General features: G+C 35.7%; 1 protein-coding gene across 2 annotated transcripts; it reads right to left on the bottom strand.

Annotated features, from left to right (window-relative positions):
- Window positions 1-4,294: 4,294 nt before the first annotated feature.
- Window positions 4,295-12,861, bottom strand: LOC132729965 (serine/arginine repetitive matrix protein 1-like). 2 transcript variants are annotated; one of them, XM_060715802.1, is made up of 4 exons: window positions 12,347-12,861; window positions 5,688-5,978; window positions 4,872-5,026; window positions 4,295-4,542 (listed from the first exon to the last, which is right to left on the bottom strand). In XM_060715802.1, exons 1-4 carry the CDS (start codon window positions 12,849-12,851, stop codon window positions 4,315-4,317), a joined length of 1,179 nt encoding a protein of 392 aa, XP_060571785.1. In that variant the 5' UTR covers window positions 12,852-12,861; the 3' UTR covers window positions 4,295-4,314. The 2 variants fall into 2 exon arrangements, with proteins under 2 accessions (XP_060571785.1, XP_060571784.1); XM_060715801.1 differs by having other exon boundaries at window positions 4,872-5,029.
- Window positions 12,862-18,394: the final 5,533 nt, after the last annotated feature.

Genomic DNA, 18,394 nt, shown 5'->3' on the forward strand with positions numbered 1-18,394 from the left:
ATAAAAATAATTAAAACTAAGTATGGTTTTCGAGAAGATTCGAGTACATTCGAGTACATTCATAATCATTTTTGATAGTATTTTCCGAGGAATACAGTAGACACAAGACAAAAACAGACAATTTCTAACTAGGTATCTGTTCTTTCTCGTTGTTTGGAAGAAATACATATGTTACTGTTGTTAATGTATGGAAATAATGAATTGCCGTAATGTCATATTTTCGTGACGGTATATTAACCCATTACTTCATGAGCATTTTGTGAAAAATGGCTGTTTTCATTGAAAAGTCTCCCGTTACAAGTTCAAATTGCTATAATACTATAACTAGAAATGTGTCATCATGCCACGGATGCCCCCGCATGCAGCCAAAATTTCAGATGGTGCATTAATTATTTTTTTCATTTTAAGTTCAAAAGCCTTTAAAACTTTTCAATGTTAACAAAAACCATTTTCATACAATGTTCAAGGCACTGAAATTATTCAGTTTTAACCTTTTAAAAATAGCATATTGCATATTTGTAGCCAAAATAATGGCTAAAAGTATGAGTGCTGAAACTGAAGGTTCAAAATTTTTCCAACATTCAGGAAAGATAAGTTTGTCTAAAATCATTGAACCACGACCAAATTCAAACTTAAACTGCTTATTCCTAAGATGTATCTATATATTATTTTCAAAGTGAAAGGGACATAACTTTGCCAAAAAATCATCAAACCATGACCAAATTCCAACTTGACCTGCCCATTCCTTTGACATATCCATATGTCAAATTAAAGTTGAATATGTAACACTGTTGGGTAGATAATGAACAGAAACTATCAATTTCATATTATTTTCAAAGTGAAAGGTTCATTACTCTGCCAAAAATCATTGAACAATGATCAAATTCGAACTTGACCTGCCCATTCCTTTGACATATCCATATGTCAAATTTAAGTTGAATATGTAACACTGTTGGGTAGATAATTAACAGAAACTGTAAATTTCATATTATTTTCAAAGTGAAAGGGGCATTACTCTGCCAAAAATCATTGAACCATGACCAAATTCGAACTTGGCCTGGGCATTCCAAAAGCATATCCATATGTCAAATTTGAGTTGAATGTGTTGTACCATTGGGGAGATAATAAACGGAAACTGAAAATTTCATATTACTTTCAAAGTGAAAGGGGCATAACTCTGCCAAAAATCATTGAACCATGACCAAATTTGAACTTGACCTGCGCATTCCTTTGACGCATCCATATGTAAAGTTTGAATTAATGTGTTGTACCTTTGGGGAGATAATGAACGGAAACTGAAAATTTCATATTATTTCAAAGTAAAAGGGGCTTTCTCTGCCAAAAGTCATCCAACCATGACCAAATTCGAACTTGACCTGTATTTTCTCATGAATATCCATATGTCAAGTTTGAGTTGAATGTGTTGTACCGTTGGGGAGATAATGAACGGAAACTGAAAATTTCATATTATTTTCAAAGTAAAAGGGGCATAACTCTGCCAAAAATCATCGAACCATGACCAAATTCAAACTTGACCTGTATTTTCTCATGACATATCCATATGTCAAGTTTGAGTTAAATGTGTTGTACCGTTGGGGAGATAATAAACGGAAACTGAAATTTCATATTATTTTCAAAGTAAAAGGGGCATAACTCTGCCAAAAATCATCGAACCATGACCAAATTCGAACTTGACCTGTATTTTCTCATGACATATCCATATGTCAAATTTGAGTTGAATGTGTGCAACCGTTCTTAAGATAATGAACGGAAACTGATGATGACGGAATGACAGAATGACGGAAGGACGGAAGGATGGAAGGACGGAAGGATGGAAGGACGGAAGGACGGAATGACGGAACAGGGTAACACTATATGCCCCGGCCATTACATGGCGGGGGCATAAAAACTGCTTCAACACTAATCAAACTTGGCACAAATGCTGACTGGACCCTTGCCCTTGCAACAACATGCTCAGGCTTAAATTTTCTGTTACCATGGCAACGAGGGGACATCTCAAAATTGCCAAAAATCACTATTTTGCGTTGATTTTTTCCATCAAAATTGATTTCAAAGTGCTGCAACTTCTCAATGGATTGAGATAGAGTCAAATGCTTTTCAGCATTGGTTACACGTTACCTTATGATCAATCTGGGTTCATTTACAGCCTCTGACAAGTCCAAAATTTTCTTGCCGATGAGGGGGACTCCGCCCCCCTTCAAACCCCCCAAACAGAAAGGGGCACATCCCCCTTCTGGCAACCCCCTGATGTATCTTTTGGTTGGGGGACCGCGCCAAAAAGAGGTCACTTTTTTTAACAACATTTCTCAAACAAAAACAAGTGTTTGGGGCCTAAATAAGGCATTTTTTCATCATTTGAGACAACAAAAAGGGGGGGGGGTGAAAAAGGCGTTAAAAGGCGTGAATATGAAGTAATGGGTTAAGACAGTAAAGGAATGCGCACTGCTTTCTTAATTGAGACGTAACACGCTCATGTAATACTACTATTTATTTATTATTTTAAATAATCCCCAACCCCCGGCATTGCAGTTCAGATACTAGATTGTTTTAAGAATTAAAATGCATAATTAATACACCATGCAAATTGTGCAGTTAATAATTAAATTTGACAACTTATATATTAGTGCTTTTTCATCCATGATAACTTATTGTTAATCTCGCCTTGTCTTGTTGATCTTTTTTAATATATTCTATTGACTGTTTTTATTTCCCCTTTAAAATTGTTTTTTCAGTGTCATATCAATGGTAACCTTCCGACGTTCTCTATTTTATACCATATGGGTGTTCCTCAAAAAAGTATGTAAATTTATGTCAAATCTAGTAAAATTATAATGATTTTTCACAATTTGAAAATAAACTAGAAATGTGCCAATAGGACACGGGTGCCCCAACCGCGCCACTGTTTTGTCAATCTTATGACTCTAGGTCAAATATTTTTTGAAAACTAAAAATTTTTTACTAAGAACTTTAAAATACTGAATAAATCCATAAGCAAAGCCCAAGGTGCATAAGTACACATGCTGACCAACATTCTTGTAAACTTTCAGGCCTACAAGTGAAATATTTGCTTCACATATACGATATTTTAGTCATTTTTATGGGGTATAAAATTTGCGGATTCTTTTTCTTTCTGATACTTAGAGGGCATGTCTAGAGTCCCCAAATAGCGTTTGGCATTAAAAAACAAGTAAAAAACAAAAGAAATATCTGTTTTATTCTGAAAAAGTTATTTCATAAAAATAATGTGCTGAGCATGTATACAAATGTATATGTAAACAGCGATTGACGTCACAGAAACATCGCCCGACTGCCCTTTGCGTGTCGTAGAGCTTAGACATGTACATTAACAAAACGGTCCGTACCGGTCTGCGACGAATATTAGTCTGCGACGTGTCATAGAGCGTTGATAAAACGGCGCAGCTGAATACCATAATTTCGGTTTTGCTCATTAATAATCATGCCCATATTACTGAAAAAAAATCTTAAATAGAACTGAAATGTAAATAAAATTGCTGTTTCAGCACAATTTACAACGTCATCTGTGAAAATAATGCATACAACAACATTGCCATGAATTTCATTTGCACAAAAATGCGAAGTGTTTTGGTCACAGAAAGCGAGATAACTCATTAATATATTAATTTAATTACATCGTACTAGTTAAGTCCCCTGTCTTATGTCACGCCTTATTTCAAAGCTATTTAGGCTATTGTATCTCACTTGCTGACAGAATCTTTAGAATAATGGAATCTATCATTAAGTTTTAAAGAGGATAGGAAAATTTCAACCAGAGGGTGATCGGTTCTTTCAAGAACGAGCTTTGGCAAGTTCCCGACGGAACCGATTACTCGAGGGTTGGGATTTCCCTTTCCTTTGCCTAACCATTTTTCTCATTCACCTTGACACACAAGAAACTTTATAAAAAAATCAATGAAACTACTTCTTATGCATATTACAACCTTGTTTTAAAAGAATATCGTTTGTGATTTCACCTATTCTGCCTTCCTACGCACCGGTGTTAAAAGCCGATAAATACCGCTCAAACCGATATCATTTCTTAATAGAAGGTTTGTAAAGGTAAGTTTTTATCTTAAACTAAACATGGCCTACTTACTATCAAACATAAACCAATAAGGGAAAAATATTGTAGAAGGCTCACTTTAAATCATTTCTGTAAAAGTTGATATTTATTGATTATTTGAGTCAGGTGAAAATGTTGTTAACAGACAATGCTGGAACAATCGACATGCTTGAAGACCACTGAACACAGTGCTCACGCAAGCGTAACATAATTTACTTACCACCTCTTTGTTTGATATACTCTGGACATAACAGTGCAGTTTTCCTAAGCCGACTCTCAATCTCTTTTGTGTCCTGGCCATTCTCTGCACAAACGATCAGCTCTAACAATTCAGTCTGCCAAGTCTTTTTAAGACGCTCCTTAAAATCTGTGTAACCTTTAGCACGTTTTGATATTACTTTTCTCAATATCGTCTCATTCTTATCAGTTGGATCCTTACCCTGTAACATTGTATTTTATGAATAAGATTCATATTTTTTACCTCTATATCAACTTGTTGATAACAGTTTTAATACATTTGGTAAGCGTTTAATTTTTGTTTCATTTGCTTACCAAGTTCTCTTTTTGAAATAATTTATCAGAAATAATGACATATTGTTAAAGAATATTTCAAATGTAAGTTCTAAGCATGAAATGATTATTTCTTAGGAATTATATTACAATCAGCAATTAAAATAAAAAAAATCACAATGTCACACATGTCATCAAATACTGACAGTTGAATAAAGTAATCTAAATTGCACTGCCTCTAAACTATTTTATATCGTACCTGGATATTCCTTCTGTCTGCGACGTTGAGTAATTCAAAGCCTGTATCACAATCAATTATGGGATCCGGATGCAAATACTTCTTGAGTGCGACGAAATTCTTAATAATGGCTTTTCGGCAAATCTCAATATCAGAAGACTGTGTCATCTCCAGTTCTTCTTAAATACAGATTGATTATGTATCATTCATTTAATAATCTACATATTATGCAGTATGGTTTGCTTGACAAGATTAAAAGTGTATTGATTATCTATCCCTTTAAAGATGATTCGAGTTACGCTACAAAATATATTCTTATCTTGAAAATATTTTATCCAGACTTCTCCTTATTATGTAATGTACTTTTGCTGCAGAATGCGGAGCCTGAAACGCTTTAGGGTTTGCGTTTTTCTTTGCCACATGATTACTATAATCTTAACAACACTGACGGAATGTGCAAATTATTAATTAGTGTGCAAAATCGACAATTGAAATTGTAGTATATTATTGCATGCTGAAAAAGCAATTGCGCCCCGACTCGCACGACCAGTAGTTATATGGGTTGAGCGCATAAATATATGGTGGCAAACATCAAAATGTGTCTGATCATTCCGCAGTGGTATCGTTTATCTTTGTATTTTATGAGGTTAAAATTAGTTATTGACCTCCGTTTTTCATCGGTTTATCAAATGTATTGTCCAATTTGTCGTTACGTGGAATGTCGTAATTGTTTTATCTATCCAACAGTGTGACCATGACAACACAATGAATCTTTTACATTTTCAAGAACACACTTCCTAAGCATAACTTTGACATTAAGTATTGGTTGTTTCTTACCTTGTTCATTTACCAATGGAATGTTCTGTTCCAATAACTGCTGTGCCATATCAACTTGTGGTGGTATGGATATTACGTGCGGAGGCGTTGGCGGCCTAGTCGGAGGCGTAGGTTGTCTAGACGAGGAGGTAGCCACAGAAGGTGACCTAGACTGCCGCCTGACTTCCCTTTGAATTATTAGTGCCGTATGAGGTGGCGTTGCTTGTGGTTGCCTTTTTCGTAGCGTCGTTTTGTCATGGTTCTCAGGTCTGACAGGCGGTTTCCTCTTTCTAGTCGAGCGTCTCATTTTGTCTAACATATAATATAAACGAGCGTTTTAAAATCATTCTTTTCTATTATACTATACTAGTGTTTTAAAATCATTTTATTTTCTACTATTTAGTATAATATTATAATGAATATAGGCGCATTTTACCGACAATTTACATTTTATCATAAAGCTACATTTTTCAATCAATTGGACCTTCCGACTTCTCCCATAATTCATATATATATTTATTTATTCAAATACTTGATACTCAGATATTTTACTTATATCGTTATTTAGTAGCTCACTATTATTAGCTGTACACTCGATTGACTTAAGATAAGAGATGTACCAAAACGTCCCGTCAGACAACAGGCCCCGTTCAAGATACAGTCCACATCACGTACTTAATTCTGTGTATTCCAAAGCCACAACGCTTTTTCTTATAATATAAACAAGTGAATGTCCAATAAAAAATAAGTCTTCAGTCCAAAAGGTATTGGTCATTTAGTTGTATCTTAAGTTACTGACTATTTATGTTAATAGACAGATTTATTGACATTTTTCACTCCGAATACTTCGGACCAATGCCATATAGTAAGAAACGTTTTGACCCGTTTTTTTTAACACTTATGACCATGATATAGCCAATGAAACATAGCATGAAACTTGGCATGGTGGCAGGAAATAGTATTTCAATTCATTTCAGCCGGGGTCCACTTTTTAAAAATCCAAGATGGCCGCCAAAATCCAAAATGGCCGCCAAAATGTACAATGTACATGGGACATGACAAAATGGGGATATTTATAGCATTAAAATGATATAAATTGACATTGTAGGTCGATCATAATAATGACTTGGAAAGTGCTATAGTAGCATCGGAAGAAAATTCAATATGGCTTCAAAATCCAACATGGCCGCCATGAAAAGACCAATTTTTGACAAATTTCCAAGATAAAAATAATTCATATGATCAACACTCTTCATCTATATAACACAATAATTAACTGGCATTTCTTGCATAAATATGCACACACAGGTTTCATTCACACAGAAAAAAAACTTGCAATTATGGATTAAACCATGCGGGCACATTTTCGAAGAATAGGGACCATACTGTACACAAATGGCGTCAGCTTTACAGTTTGGCTTAGGTTTTGCATGCAAGTTTGTTTTGTAAAAATTACATACATGTAATGGAATAGGTTAAAACCTAATACACTCATTTGTGAGCATAAGAGGTCACTAGTTGTCTATATATCAAAAAGTAAAACACAAGTGCGTAAAAATCAATACGAAACCGTTTCGTTATGTGAAAAACAACATATCGTAGAATCACCAAATTAGTCTAAGAATGACTCTAACATAGGTTTTTTGTGCATCAACATCTGCAGAAGTTAAATCCTAACCCTGTATGACGAGGGCTGTAAATGTGTCCTCCTGCTTATGAAGATGTTAATGCACAAAAAGGGTGAATAAATCCTTTATTGTATTGCACACATGCATACAATTTCTAAGCTTATCCGAACCAAATGTTCAGTATGAATTATATAAATAAGTGTAGGGGGAGGTAAAGGGTTCTTCGAAATCCTGTCTCTCATTTAAAACAAGAGGGCCATGATGGCCCTGAGGTCGCTGACCTGTATATAGCCCAATAAGAAGATGTTTCATGCTAAACATCTTAGCTCTAGCTCATTGGGCTTTATAAAAGAAAATTTTTTTAAGGTTTTACTATACACATAAAGTTAAAAAACAATGACACCCCTGGGGCGGGGCCAGTTTTGACCCCAGGGCTTTTATTTGAACAAACTTTGTAGACACTTACTAGAAGATGTTTCATGCTTAATATCTAAACTCTAGCTATTTGGGCTTTTTCAAAGAAGAGTTTAAGTTTTTGCTATACACATATAAGGGAAATCAATGACCCCCGGGCGGGGTCAATTTTGACCCCCAGGGCTTTTTATTTGAACAAACTTTGTAGACACTCACTAGAAGATGTTTATGCTTAATATCTAAACTCTAGCTATTTGGGTTTTTTTCAAAGAAGATTTTTTTTAAGTTTTTGCTATACACATATAAGGAAAATCAATGACCCCCGGCGGCAGGGCCAATTTTGACCCCAGGGCTTTTATTTGAACAAACTTGGTAGACAACTATTAGAACATGTTTTGATGCTAAAATATCTTAGCTCTAGCTCTTTGAGTTCTTTAAAAGGAAGATTTTTAAAGTTTTTACTATATGCATATAGGGAAAATCAATGACCCGTTGGGGCGGGGCCAATTTTGACCCCAGGGCTTTTATTTGAACAAACTTGGTAGAAACTCATTAGAACATGTTTCATGCTGAATATCTTAGCTCTAGCTCTTTGAGTTCTTTCCAAGAAGATTTTGTAAGTTTTTACTATATGCATATAGGGAAAATCAATGACCCCCTGGGGCGGGGCCAATTTTGACCCCAGGGATTTTATTTGAACAAACTTGGTAGACACTCACTAGAAGATGTTCCATGCCAAATATCTAAGCTCTAGCTCTTAGGGTTTTTTAAAAGAAGATATTTAAAGTTTTTTCTTTCGGTTGCCATGGCAACCAGAGTTCTGCATGGAATTAAATTCTTTGAACAATTTTTAAAGGTGACCACCAAAGGAACATTCCTGTGAAGTTTGGATGAAATTGGCCTAGTGGTTTAGGAGGAGATGTCATTTAAAGTAAAAGTTTACGGACGACGGACGACGGACAGACGCCGGACGAAAAGTGATCACAAAAGCTCACCCTGTCACTTTGTGACAGGTGAGCTAAAAACAAGAGCGATCAGTAATCACATGTGTCGCCTCATGATGGCCAATTTCATGTTGGGACAAATTTTGTGACAGACGGACAGTGCCACCAACAGACTTTTGGTACTGATCATTCCTGTAAAGTTTGGATACAAAATTGCGACGAAACAGTAGTCTCTATATGTATGGACAAAGTCGAAGTCACCAGGAGCAAGAATATATATGTGTAACTCTCGGCAAACAGATGTATCACATAGAAATATTCAAATATACACACACCTTTTTATGCCACAAAGGAGCACATATAACATATACGGAGGCCGCGAAATAACCGTTAATCCGTCCGAATAAACCCTGTACAATATAGCCGCAAAGGACCATGCCTAAAACAAACTTAACAAAGAAATCAATCAGCATAGACTAAAAGCTTTTCTCTCAGAATTGTAAATATAGTGGCAATAGATGCAAGACTAGGATCGCGGACAATCTTCAAAATAAACATAGAACTCTAATCATTAAATGTGCATCCACACCTATCACCGCACACAAAAAATCTGACTATCAGAACATAGCAGGACTGCTCACTCAGTACACAGAAACTCTTCCGTAAACAGAATCCTGAAATCACCCTAGAATGGTTGTGGACCAAATTAAAAAGAATAACTGTGGTCCTCAACTTGTTATGTTCGCATCTTCCATTTCATGTGGTCAGGCCATTGATCGAACGTTTATATGGAATTACTCTTGTAATAAGTTCCAGAAAGACAAAGGAAAAAGAAACAAAGGCAAAACACTCATAAATACTTGAACGATAGAGTTATAGTTTTTGGTGCACTGCACTTCACTCTTATTGTGCTGACCATTGTATAGAAGTTGTTTTGAATATCCAAACCAGTACGTTTTTTAAGTTTGCTCCGGACAAGAAAAGTATCACAAGGGCAGTAACTCTGTATTGATATCAAAATGGAGTATATGGCTCTTGAGCACTGGCCACTTCCTATTGAATGTCCTATGCACAATAACTGTATGAAAGTTGTACTGACATTCCAACAGTATTTTCAAAGTTATATGCTCTGGACAAGGAAAAGTAACAAAGGGCAATAACTTCTGTAAATATAGTCAAGATGGAGTTTATATGAGTACTTGTGCACTGCACTTCCCCTTATTGTGCTTGACCATTGTATGAAGATTGTTTTGAATTCTAAACCAGATACAGTTTTTTCAAAGAACATGCCTCTGCGACAAGAAAAGTAAACAAAGGGCAGTTAACTCTGTATATTAGTCCAACGATGGAAGTTATAGGAGTCTTAATGCTCTTGCCACTTCCTCTCAATGTGACCGATGACTCAATTGTATGAAGTTATAATTGAATATACCAACAATACAGTCTTCACATATTATGGGTCCGGACAAAAAGAAAGCACACTGGGAAAAGTAACAAAAGGCACATACACTCTGTAATTAGTTAAGATGAGTTTTTATTAAATTGAGTTTATGGTTCTCTGTGCACTGCACTTCCCCTTATTGTGCTTGACCAATCTTGTATGAAGTTGTTTTGAATTCCAACCAGTAGTTTTAAAGCATGCTCTGGACAAGGAAAAGAAACAGCACAGGCAAGTAACTCTGCTAATCAAGTCGAAAATCGAGAGTATAATTGGTCTAGTAGACACACTTGGACACTGGTCGGAATCCAACAACCTCAATAGTGGCTCATGACCAATTGTATGAAGTTTATACCATTGAATTCCAACAATTAGTCTAAGTCAGAAATGTTATGGTCCGGACAAAAGCAAAGACAAATGGACACCAGATATAAAAAAGAAGGCCAATTATACTCATTTCTATGGTACTTATATAGATTTAGCAGAGTTAGAGTGTATGGGTTCTCTACGCATTCATGCTCACCTCTGATCCGGCATAACTTGGCACACTCCCTTGATGAATTCAAACAAACTTTCATATTCAATTGATCAAAACAATCGCCCATAACGAGGGAACATCGCAGCCCAAGAACCAAACCTCTATCTAAAGTATCTACAGAGTTATTGCCCTTGTGCATGCCTATTCAATTGCTCTTTTCTTATTCCGGAGCATATACTTGAAGACTAATGTGGGAATCAATATAATACATACAATGTCAAGCATCATGAGGCGGAAGTGCAGTGCCCAACACAAAGACCCCTACCACTAACTCTATCTAAGTATTACAGAGTTATCCCTTATTACTATTCCCATTGCTTTCCCTTTGCCGGACCCATACCATGAAAGACATCAATGTCATCGGGCGGTGACACTTACATATAACTATACTTCACACATAACACTCCCAAACAACAAAACCAGAACCACCCACAACACACTCCTCCTCTCAATGTGCTTGACCATTGTATGTAGTTATATTGAATTCCAACCATTAGTCTTCAAGTTTATGCTCCGGACAAAAAAAGAAGGCAATTGAAAAGCAACAAAGGGCAATAACTCTGTAATTACTTTAGATTAGAGTTATGGTTCTTGTGCACTGCATTTCCCCCTTATTGTGTTTGACCATTGTATGAAGTTGTTTTGAATTCCAACCAGTAGTTTTTTCAAGTTAATGCCCCGGAACAAGGAAAAAGTAACAAAGGGCAATAACTCTGTAATTAGTCAAGATAGAGTTATGGTTCTTGTGCACTGCACTTCCTCTCAATGTGCTTGACCATTGTATGTAGTTATATTGAATATCCAACCATTAGTTTTCAAAGTTATGCTCCGGACAAGGAAAATGCAACGGACGTCTGGACCGACCGACCGACCGACCGCCCGACCGACCAACCGACCGACCGACCGACCGACCACCGGGTGACTCCTATATACCCCCCAAACTTCGTTTTTGGGGGTATAAAAATTATTAAAGGGCCATAACTCAAACAAAAATCATTGAACCGGAAAATGCTGAAAATATGCACAACTAGACTTGGTACTGATCATTCCTGTAAAGTTTGGATGAAATTGCACTAGTAGTTTATGAGTAGTCCGGACAAGCTTTTGTGTATCTGGCAATACACAGAAACAGAAACCTTTTTATCAAAGGGTCATAACTCGGCCAAAAATCATTCAACCGGAAAACCCGTGCAATATGCGCAAGGACTTGAGCTACAGATCAATCCTGTAAAGTTTCATTGAAATTGCATTAGTGGTATAAGAGAAGTAGTCCGGACAAACTTTAAAAATAAAAATTATTAAAGGGCCATAACTCTGACAAAAATCATTGAACCGGAAAATGCTGACAATATGCACAACTAGACTTGGTACTGATCATTCCTGTAAAGTTTGGATGAAATTGCACCAGTAGTTTATGAGGAATAGTCTGGACAAGTTTTGTGACGGACGGACGGACGGACAGACAGACGAACAGACAGACGACGGAGAAGTGATCCCTATATGTCTCCACTACTTCGTAGAGGCGACACAAAAATGAATTTAGTTTGCAGCATCCTTGTGATTGTCTTACTGCAGGTGCAAGTTCTTTTTTTCATTTGTAATTTTAGCAGCATATTTATATCAAAGATAACGGAATCAGACTCTAATTATGTTATTATTTTGGCAAGGTCTTGTGAATAAAATTAGAAAATCAGACAAACAAATTGGTAGTTTTTTACCTTGTCGATCTGCCAACATGATGTCTTTCTCCAAACACTGCTGCGCTGTGTCCGCTTGTTGTGGTATGGCTGTTACAGGCGATGATGTACTTGCCCTTGCTGGTAGTGTAGGTGCCCTTGACTTGGACGTATGTGAATTAGGCGATGATGTACTTGCCCTTGCTAGTAGTGTAGGTGCCCTTGACGTGGACGTATGTGAATTAGGCGATGATGTACTTGCCCTTGCTGGTAGTGTAGGTGCCCTTGACGTGGACGTTATTGAATTAGGCGATGATGTACTTGCCCTTGCTAGTAGTGTAGGTGCCCTTGACGTGGACGTTATTGAATTAGGCGATAATGTAGCTGAATGTAACCCATGTTGCTGTGTAGATCCCGTAGGCGGTATATGTATCTTATGAGCTGTGGGAGTTTGTGATTTCTTTTGTGGCTGCCTTTTTCGTGGCGGCGGCTCGTCATGGTCTTCAAGTCTGGCAGGCGGATTCCTTTTTCGAGTTGAGCGTCTCATTTTTTCTAAAAAAATAAAAAATCAGGCGTTTTACAATTATTCTGTTTTACTATTCAGTATAATGAAGTAATGTTGACTAAATGGGATAGTAATGGCTGGTGGTGTATTTAAAAAAACCCAACAAGAAAAACATTTTATCGGAAAGCTACATCATTCTCAATCAGTCAATTCGTTATATGCCTTTAAAATATTATACTGTATATGAAAAATATCTATATGCCAAACAATAAATAGTCATATTGTCTGCGCAACTACAAATAATGTATTACCGTTAATTACACATCCGTATTGCTCAGAGATATGCTTAATGAACATGTTGCATTATTTTTAAATTTTACACGGTTATGCACTAAATCAACTGCAATACGTTTGGTTACAAGTTGAATGACTATAATATAAACATAGGCATGTGGCAAAATCTTAAACGAGTAGGTGTCTTATAGGTACTGTATAATCTTATTGTATTGCACGATAAACGTTTGATTCCGTTCGTATTATTTAGACGCGTACGTCTATATAGATGGTAAAGACTGAAATCGAATGACATAGTGGTAGCAGGCATTTTTTCCAGGATTTTGAGAACATGACCCATACCCATGGGATTGGGAATTTCAGCGATGTTTTGTGAAAAATTGGGTGGAAATATATGACTGAAATTTTGCATTGATTAAAGGAATGCAAACAATCACTGTCTAGGATGGCATCTTCAAACATTAAAGCACTATTACAGTGAAGAAGCCCTTATTTTCAAAGATTTTAGAATTCTTTATTCAATAGTTTTATTTTGAAACTTTCAAATGGGAATACTTTCCTGTCAATTTGGAAAATAATATAATATTTTCTATTGGGAATACAAAATAATGTATGACCCAATAACGGCTGTAAAACAAGCCAAAAAATCCGTTGGTAATGAAGACTAAGTTCAAATATATGACGCTTACGACAATTAACAACAAACCCGTATCATCCGATTAGTAGATAGTTTTATATCTTTGGAGATAATAGTTAAAAAAGAAAATACGTGTTTCATTTACAACAAGTACTGACGCGACATGAAAAAGTTCACAGTCTATCTAATATTTTTGTGTCTGATTTTTTTTTCCAAAATATTGGGGCCTACGAACGGCAAATGACATGAATGTTTAAACAGGTATGTAAGTCGTAGTCTATATTATACTGTTTTAAATTTGAGCATGTTTTGTTTTGCTCAATTCAAATCCTAATGATCATCGCGACTTGTGTACTCTACATAGTACATTTCTTCACATTTTCAAGACTAACAGAACTTTTTCAGCACAGATTTCAGATTTAAGCACATAAGTATCTTTTATTTTATTTTTTGTATATATAGATACACATGTAAAAGGCATGGTCTATTTAAAGCAGCTGACCTCCAGAAGATAGCAGAACAACTGCCGTCTTGATAATATTTCAAAATCCCCCCCTCAAAAACATTATGTTGTTGAAAGAAAACTAAATGATACTTCAAAATGTTCATATTTTAACATTATTACTCTGAAAACCAACGGTTCGCGTTTCTACCCACGGGAAATACCTTCTTTTATTATACCAAGGAATTCTTTCATCCGGGTTTTTTTTCTAGTATCACGTGATCGTACAGGTCAATATCGCGACCTGTGCTCCGGAACGCACGGAATCCGGGATTTTATCAAACATATAGGGATACCAATAATTGCTTTTGTAGCCTCCCCAATGTTAATACCATTCGTCAAATCTTACTGCCGCGGTAATTAGGTCAAAAAATAGTACCTTGATTATTTTAAGCTGACTCATCTGTCATCACAGACATTTACAATATTAAAAAAAATATTTTCATTCTTTAACCTCATATCTGCAATTTGTAAAGATAATAATTCTCTGAAAAATTCTTGATTTTTGTTTGTTTTTTTTTTCAAAATCACTACTCCGTGACGTCATACTGCCGCGGTAATCAGGTTTAGTCATACGTTGGTCATAAATAGTTCTGGTATGAAAACCCTTCTACATAATAACTTTATTAATAATTCTTTCACAAAAAGCATAAATGAAAATTTATAGGTAAATGCTTTAATTAGGTGGCAAATATTCTTTATTATTTTCGATATCAATTTTCCTATTACTACGCAGCGACCAACTGTTTATGACGGGTCATTAACTAGAACGTTGCAACACCGAAGTCTCAATTTCATGCATGTTCTTTTGTTGTTATAAACCATTAATACTCCTTAATGTGCAATAAAATTTTTAATACAGATTATGAGATACATAAAAATATTAAAGAATAAGAAGCTAAAAAAAAAACAAAAACAAAAACGCATATATATACGAATGACTTACAGTCGAGCATCGGGAATTCATCAACATATATAACGAAATTTTAATTTGAAAACGATATTTGCGCGCGCTGAAGTGATTAATGTTTATTCGAATAAATCAAATAAAAAGAACTTATATGTTTGTGTTCTAAAAATAATTGGCGGCATAAGACAAATTTCGTATTCATTTTACAACACTTGAAAAATTACTACAGAAAATGTGTTGTTGTTTTTTTGTTTTGTTTTTAACAAAAGTGTGTGTGTTTTAAGTTTATTTATACTCGGCGCCGGAATAACCATATGTCCGAGATTATAGCATCGGGGATGTCTTTTTCAAGCAGAATCTTCATGGTAGCCCATTCTTCGTTCGTTAGTGGTAAAGGAGACGACAATACTGTCAAGGCATCAACTTCCTGACTGACGACAACAAAAACGGCATTCATTAGCGCCAAACCTCCAGAGTAAGTTACGACAGGTTAACCAATCACCTCTGGTACTTGAGATGACTTGACCTTGACCTGGCGTGTGCCTTCTCCGCGACGTGCATGCCTCTGGAGGGATTTGGAGAAGTTTCAACAAAAACTTCCAAAACATGTTATTTATAACACCATTCATAGCACTGACGCTTCGATGTTCTCATCTATTTGCGGGAAATGGTCGACAAGGAAAACCCTACGTAATAACCGCACACCCTGTTAACAACAGATTTTCCGCAGTATATATTTCAAGCTAGTGAGGTTTAAAAATACATGTAGAATCTATCGATTAACTACCATAAGTTGGTTGAGTGTTGGCGGTAAAAAAAGAAGATATAACTTCCTGATCAATTTTCACTTAGATTGATTCAATTTTGAATAAGCTTTGCAGATATGTATTTTTTCAAGAAATATTTAGCTTTAATATTATCCGAAGCCGTCAAAGTCAGCGACGAGTAATGAAATGGGAATAATTTACTGAAACGTGATTTTATTCGAGATTTGCTTCGAGAGAAGACAACTTTCTGTCCGTAAAGCATAAATATTAATACTCATCACAAGACAGTGTCTTATTGATCTCAATTATGGTACATGTAAATATGTTTAATTTTTATGTTCAATAAAAATGTTGCATAACTTGCAGTTGTTATTACCATTCAATGATATTAAAATGACATAAAGTATTTATGATGAACAGTCCTAGAATATTTTGATAAGGAACCGTCAGTTGTAAAATGGTATTATGATCTTATAATGAACAGTCGTCATACATGCTGGTATGTCATTTATAAATGGCAGTTTAGGTTTTTCAAAATTTGCATGATTAACAGTAGACCTCAATGAAATGTTCTGGAATATTAACACAAGAGCGATCAGTAATCACATGTGTCGCCTCATGATGGCCAATTTCATGTTGGGACAAAGTTTGTGACAGACGGACAGACAGACGGACAGTGCACAACTAGACTTGGTACTGATCATTCCTGTAAAGTTTGGATAAAATTGCACTAGTAGTTTATGAAGAGTAGTCCGGACAAGCTTTTGCGTATCTGGCAACACACAGAAAAAACACCTTTTTATTAAAGGGCCATAACTCGGCCAAAAATCATACAACCGAAAAACCCGTGCAATATGCGCAAGGACTTGAGCTACAGATCAATCCTGTAAAATTTCATTGAAATTGCTTTAGTGGTATAAGAGAAGTAGTCCGGATAAACTTTAAAAATACAAATTATAAAAGGGCCATAACTCTGACAAAAATCATTGAACCGGCAAATGCTGATAATATGCACAACTAGACTTGGTACTGATCATTCCTGTAAAGTTTGGATGAAATTGCACCTGTAGTTTATGAGGAGTAGTCCGGACAAGCTTTTGTGTATCTGGCAACAAACAGAAAAAAACACCTTTTTATCAAAGGGTCATAACTCGGCCAAAAATCATTCAACCGGAAAACCCTTGCAATATGCGCAAGGACTTGAGCTACAGATCAATCCTGTAAAGCTTCATTGAAATTGCTTTAGTGGTATAAGAGAAGTAGTCCGGACAAACTTTAAAATTAAAAATTATTAAAGGGCCATAACTCTGCCAAAAATCATTGAACCGGAAAATGCTGACAATATGCACAACTAGACTTGGTACTTATCATTCCTGTAAAGTTTGGATGAAATTGCACCAGTAGTTTATGAGGAGTAGTCCGGACAAGTTTTGTGACGGACAGACGGACAGACAGACGGACAGACAGACAGACGACGGAGAAGTGATCCCTATATGTCGCCACTACTCCGTAGAGGCGACACAAAAATGATAGTCAACCATATTAACCATATATATGAATGGTTGAACACAACAGTAAGGATAAATGGCGCAATGTGCATATCTTCTTATTTTGGTAATAATTGAAATAACAGCACATTTTAAGCAAAAAGAAAAGAAACTATAAGTCTGAAACATTCTGTCATAGCCTCCCCATCAGTACATTCAGTGCTTTGGATATATTTGTAGTAATTCATTGCCCTAAAATTATAATTGATTAATTATTTCATATATATGATGACCAATTTATCGATTTAACCTTTAGCGTGAAATGTGATAGGGGCCTACTCAATGACGAAAATTGATAAACGATCCCGGGCATACCGAACACCGGGATTTTTCCGGACCCCTGTTGTGACACACGACCGTGTTAAATGAATTATCTTCTCCTATTTATATTGGCTACTGCGTTAGTAACGTAGTAGATTATGGAAAAGAAAACCCGATATATTAACGCTTTTGTCTACATTTCTTTTTTTGAATTAATGTGTCAGTGATGATGGATTTATACAATAAACCTAACTAGATCAGTTTTTACTGTTTACTTGAAATTTTATTTCATTTTTTTCATATTACCATCTGGAGGTTGTTGGCTTTAAAGTTGACATTCATATATATTTAGTAAAGCCCAGTGTGAGTTATGTTTTACATAAAATACACAACGGAATGATTTAATCATCTCCTACGGTCAAAATAAAACATTTTTCAGATATATGTTTTAAATCTGATTCTTTTCACTTAAAATCAGGTATTTATTTCAATTTAAATAAACAACTTAACAACAAACGACGGACACACTGACCTAAGCTCAGGTTAGCTAAAGATAAGATTCCTATAAACATAAATTAATTTGGCCAACCACGGAAACTTACCCACCCCACCCTGCCACTTGACCCCTGCTACAACCCTGAAACAAATAATTCAACACTCTAATGCT

Source organism: Ruditapes philippinarum, unplaced genomic scaffold (assembly GCF_026571515.1).
Source record: "Ruditapes philippinarum isolate M1 unplaced genomic scaffold, ASM2657151v2 ctg10393_1_1_1_1, whole genome shotgun sequence".
In the NCBI taxonomy this organism is placed as follows: Eukaryota; Metazoa; Mollusca; class Bivalvia; order Venerida; family Veneridae; genus Ruditapes; species Ruditapes philippinarum.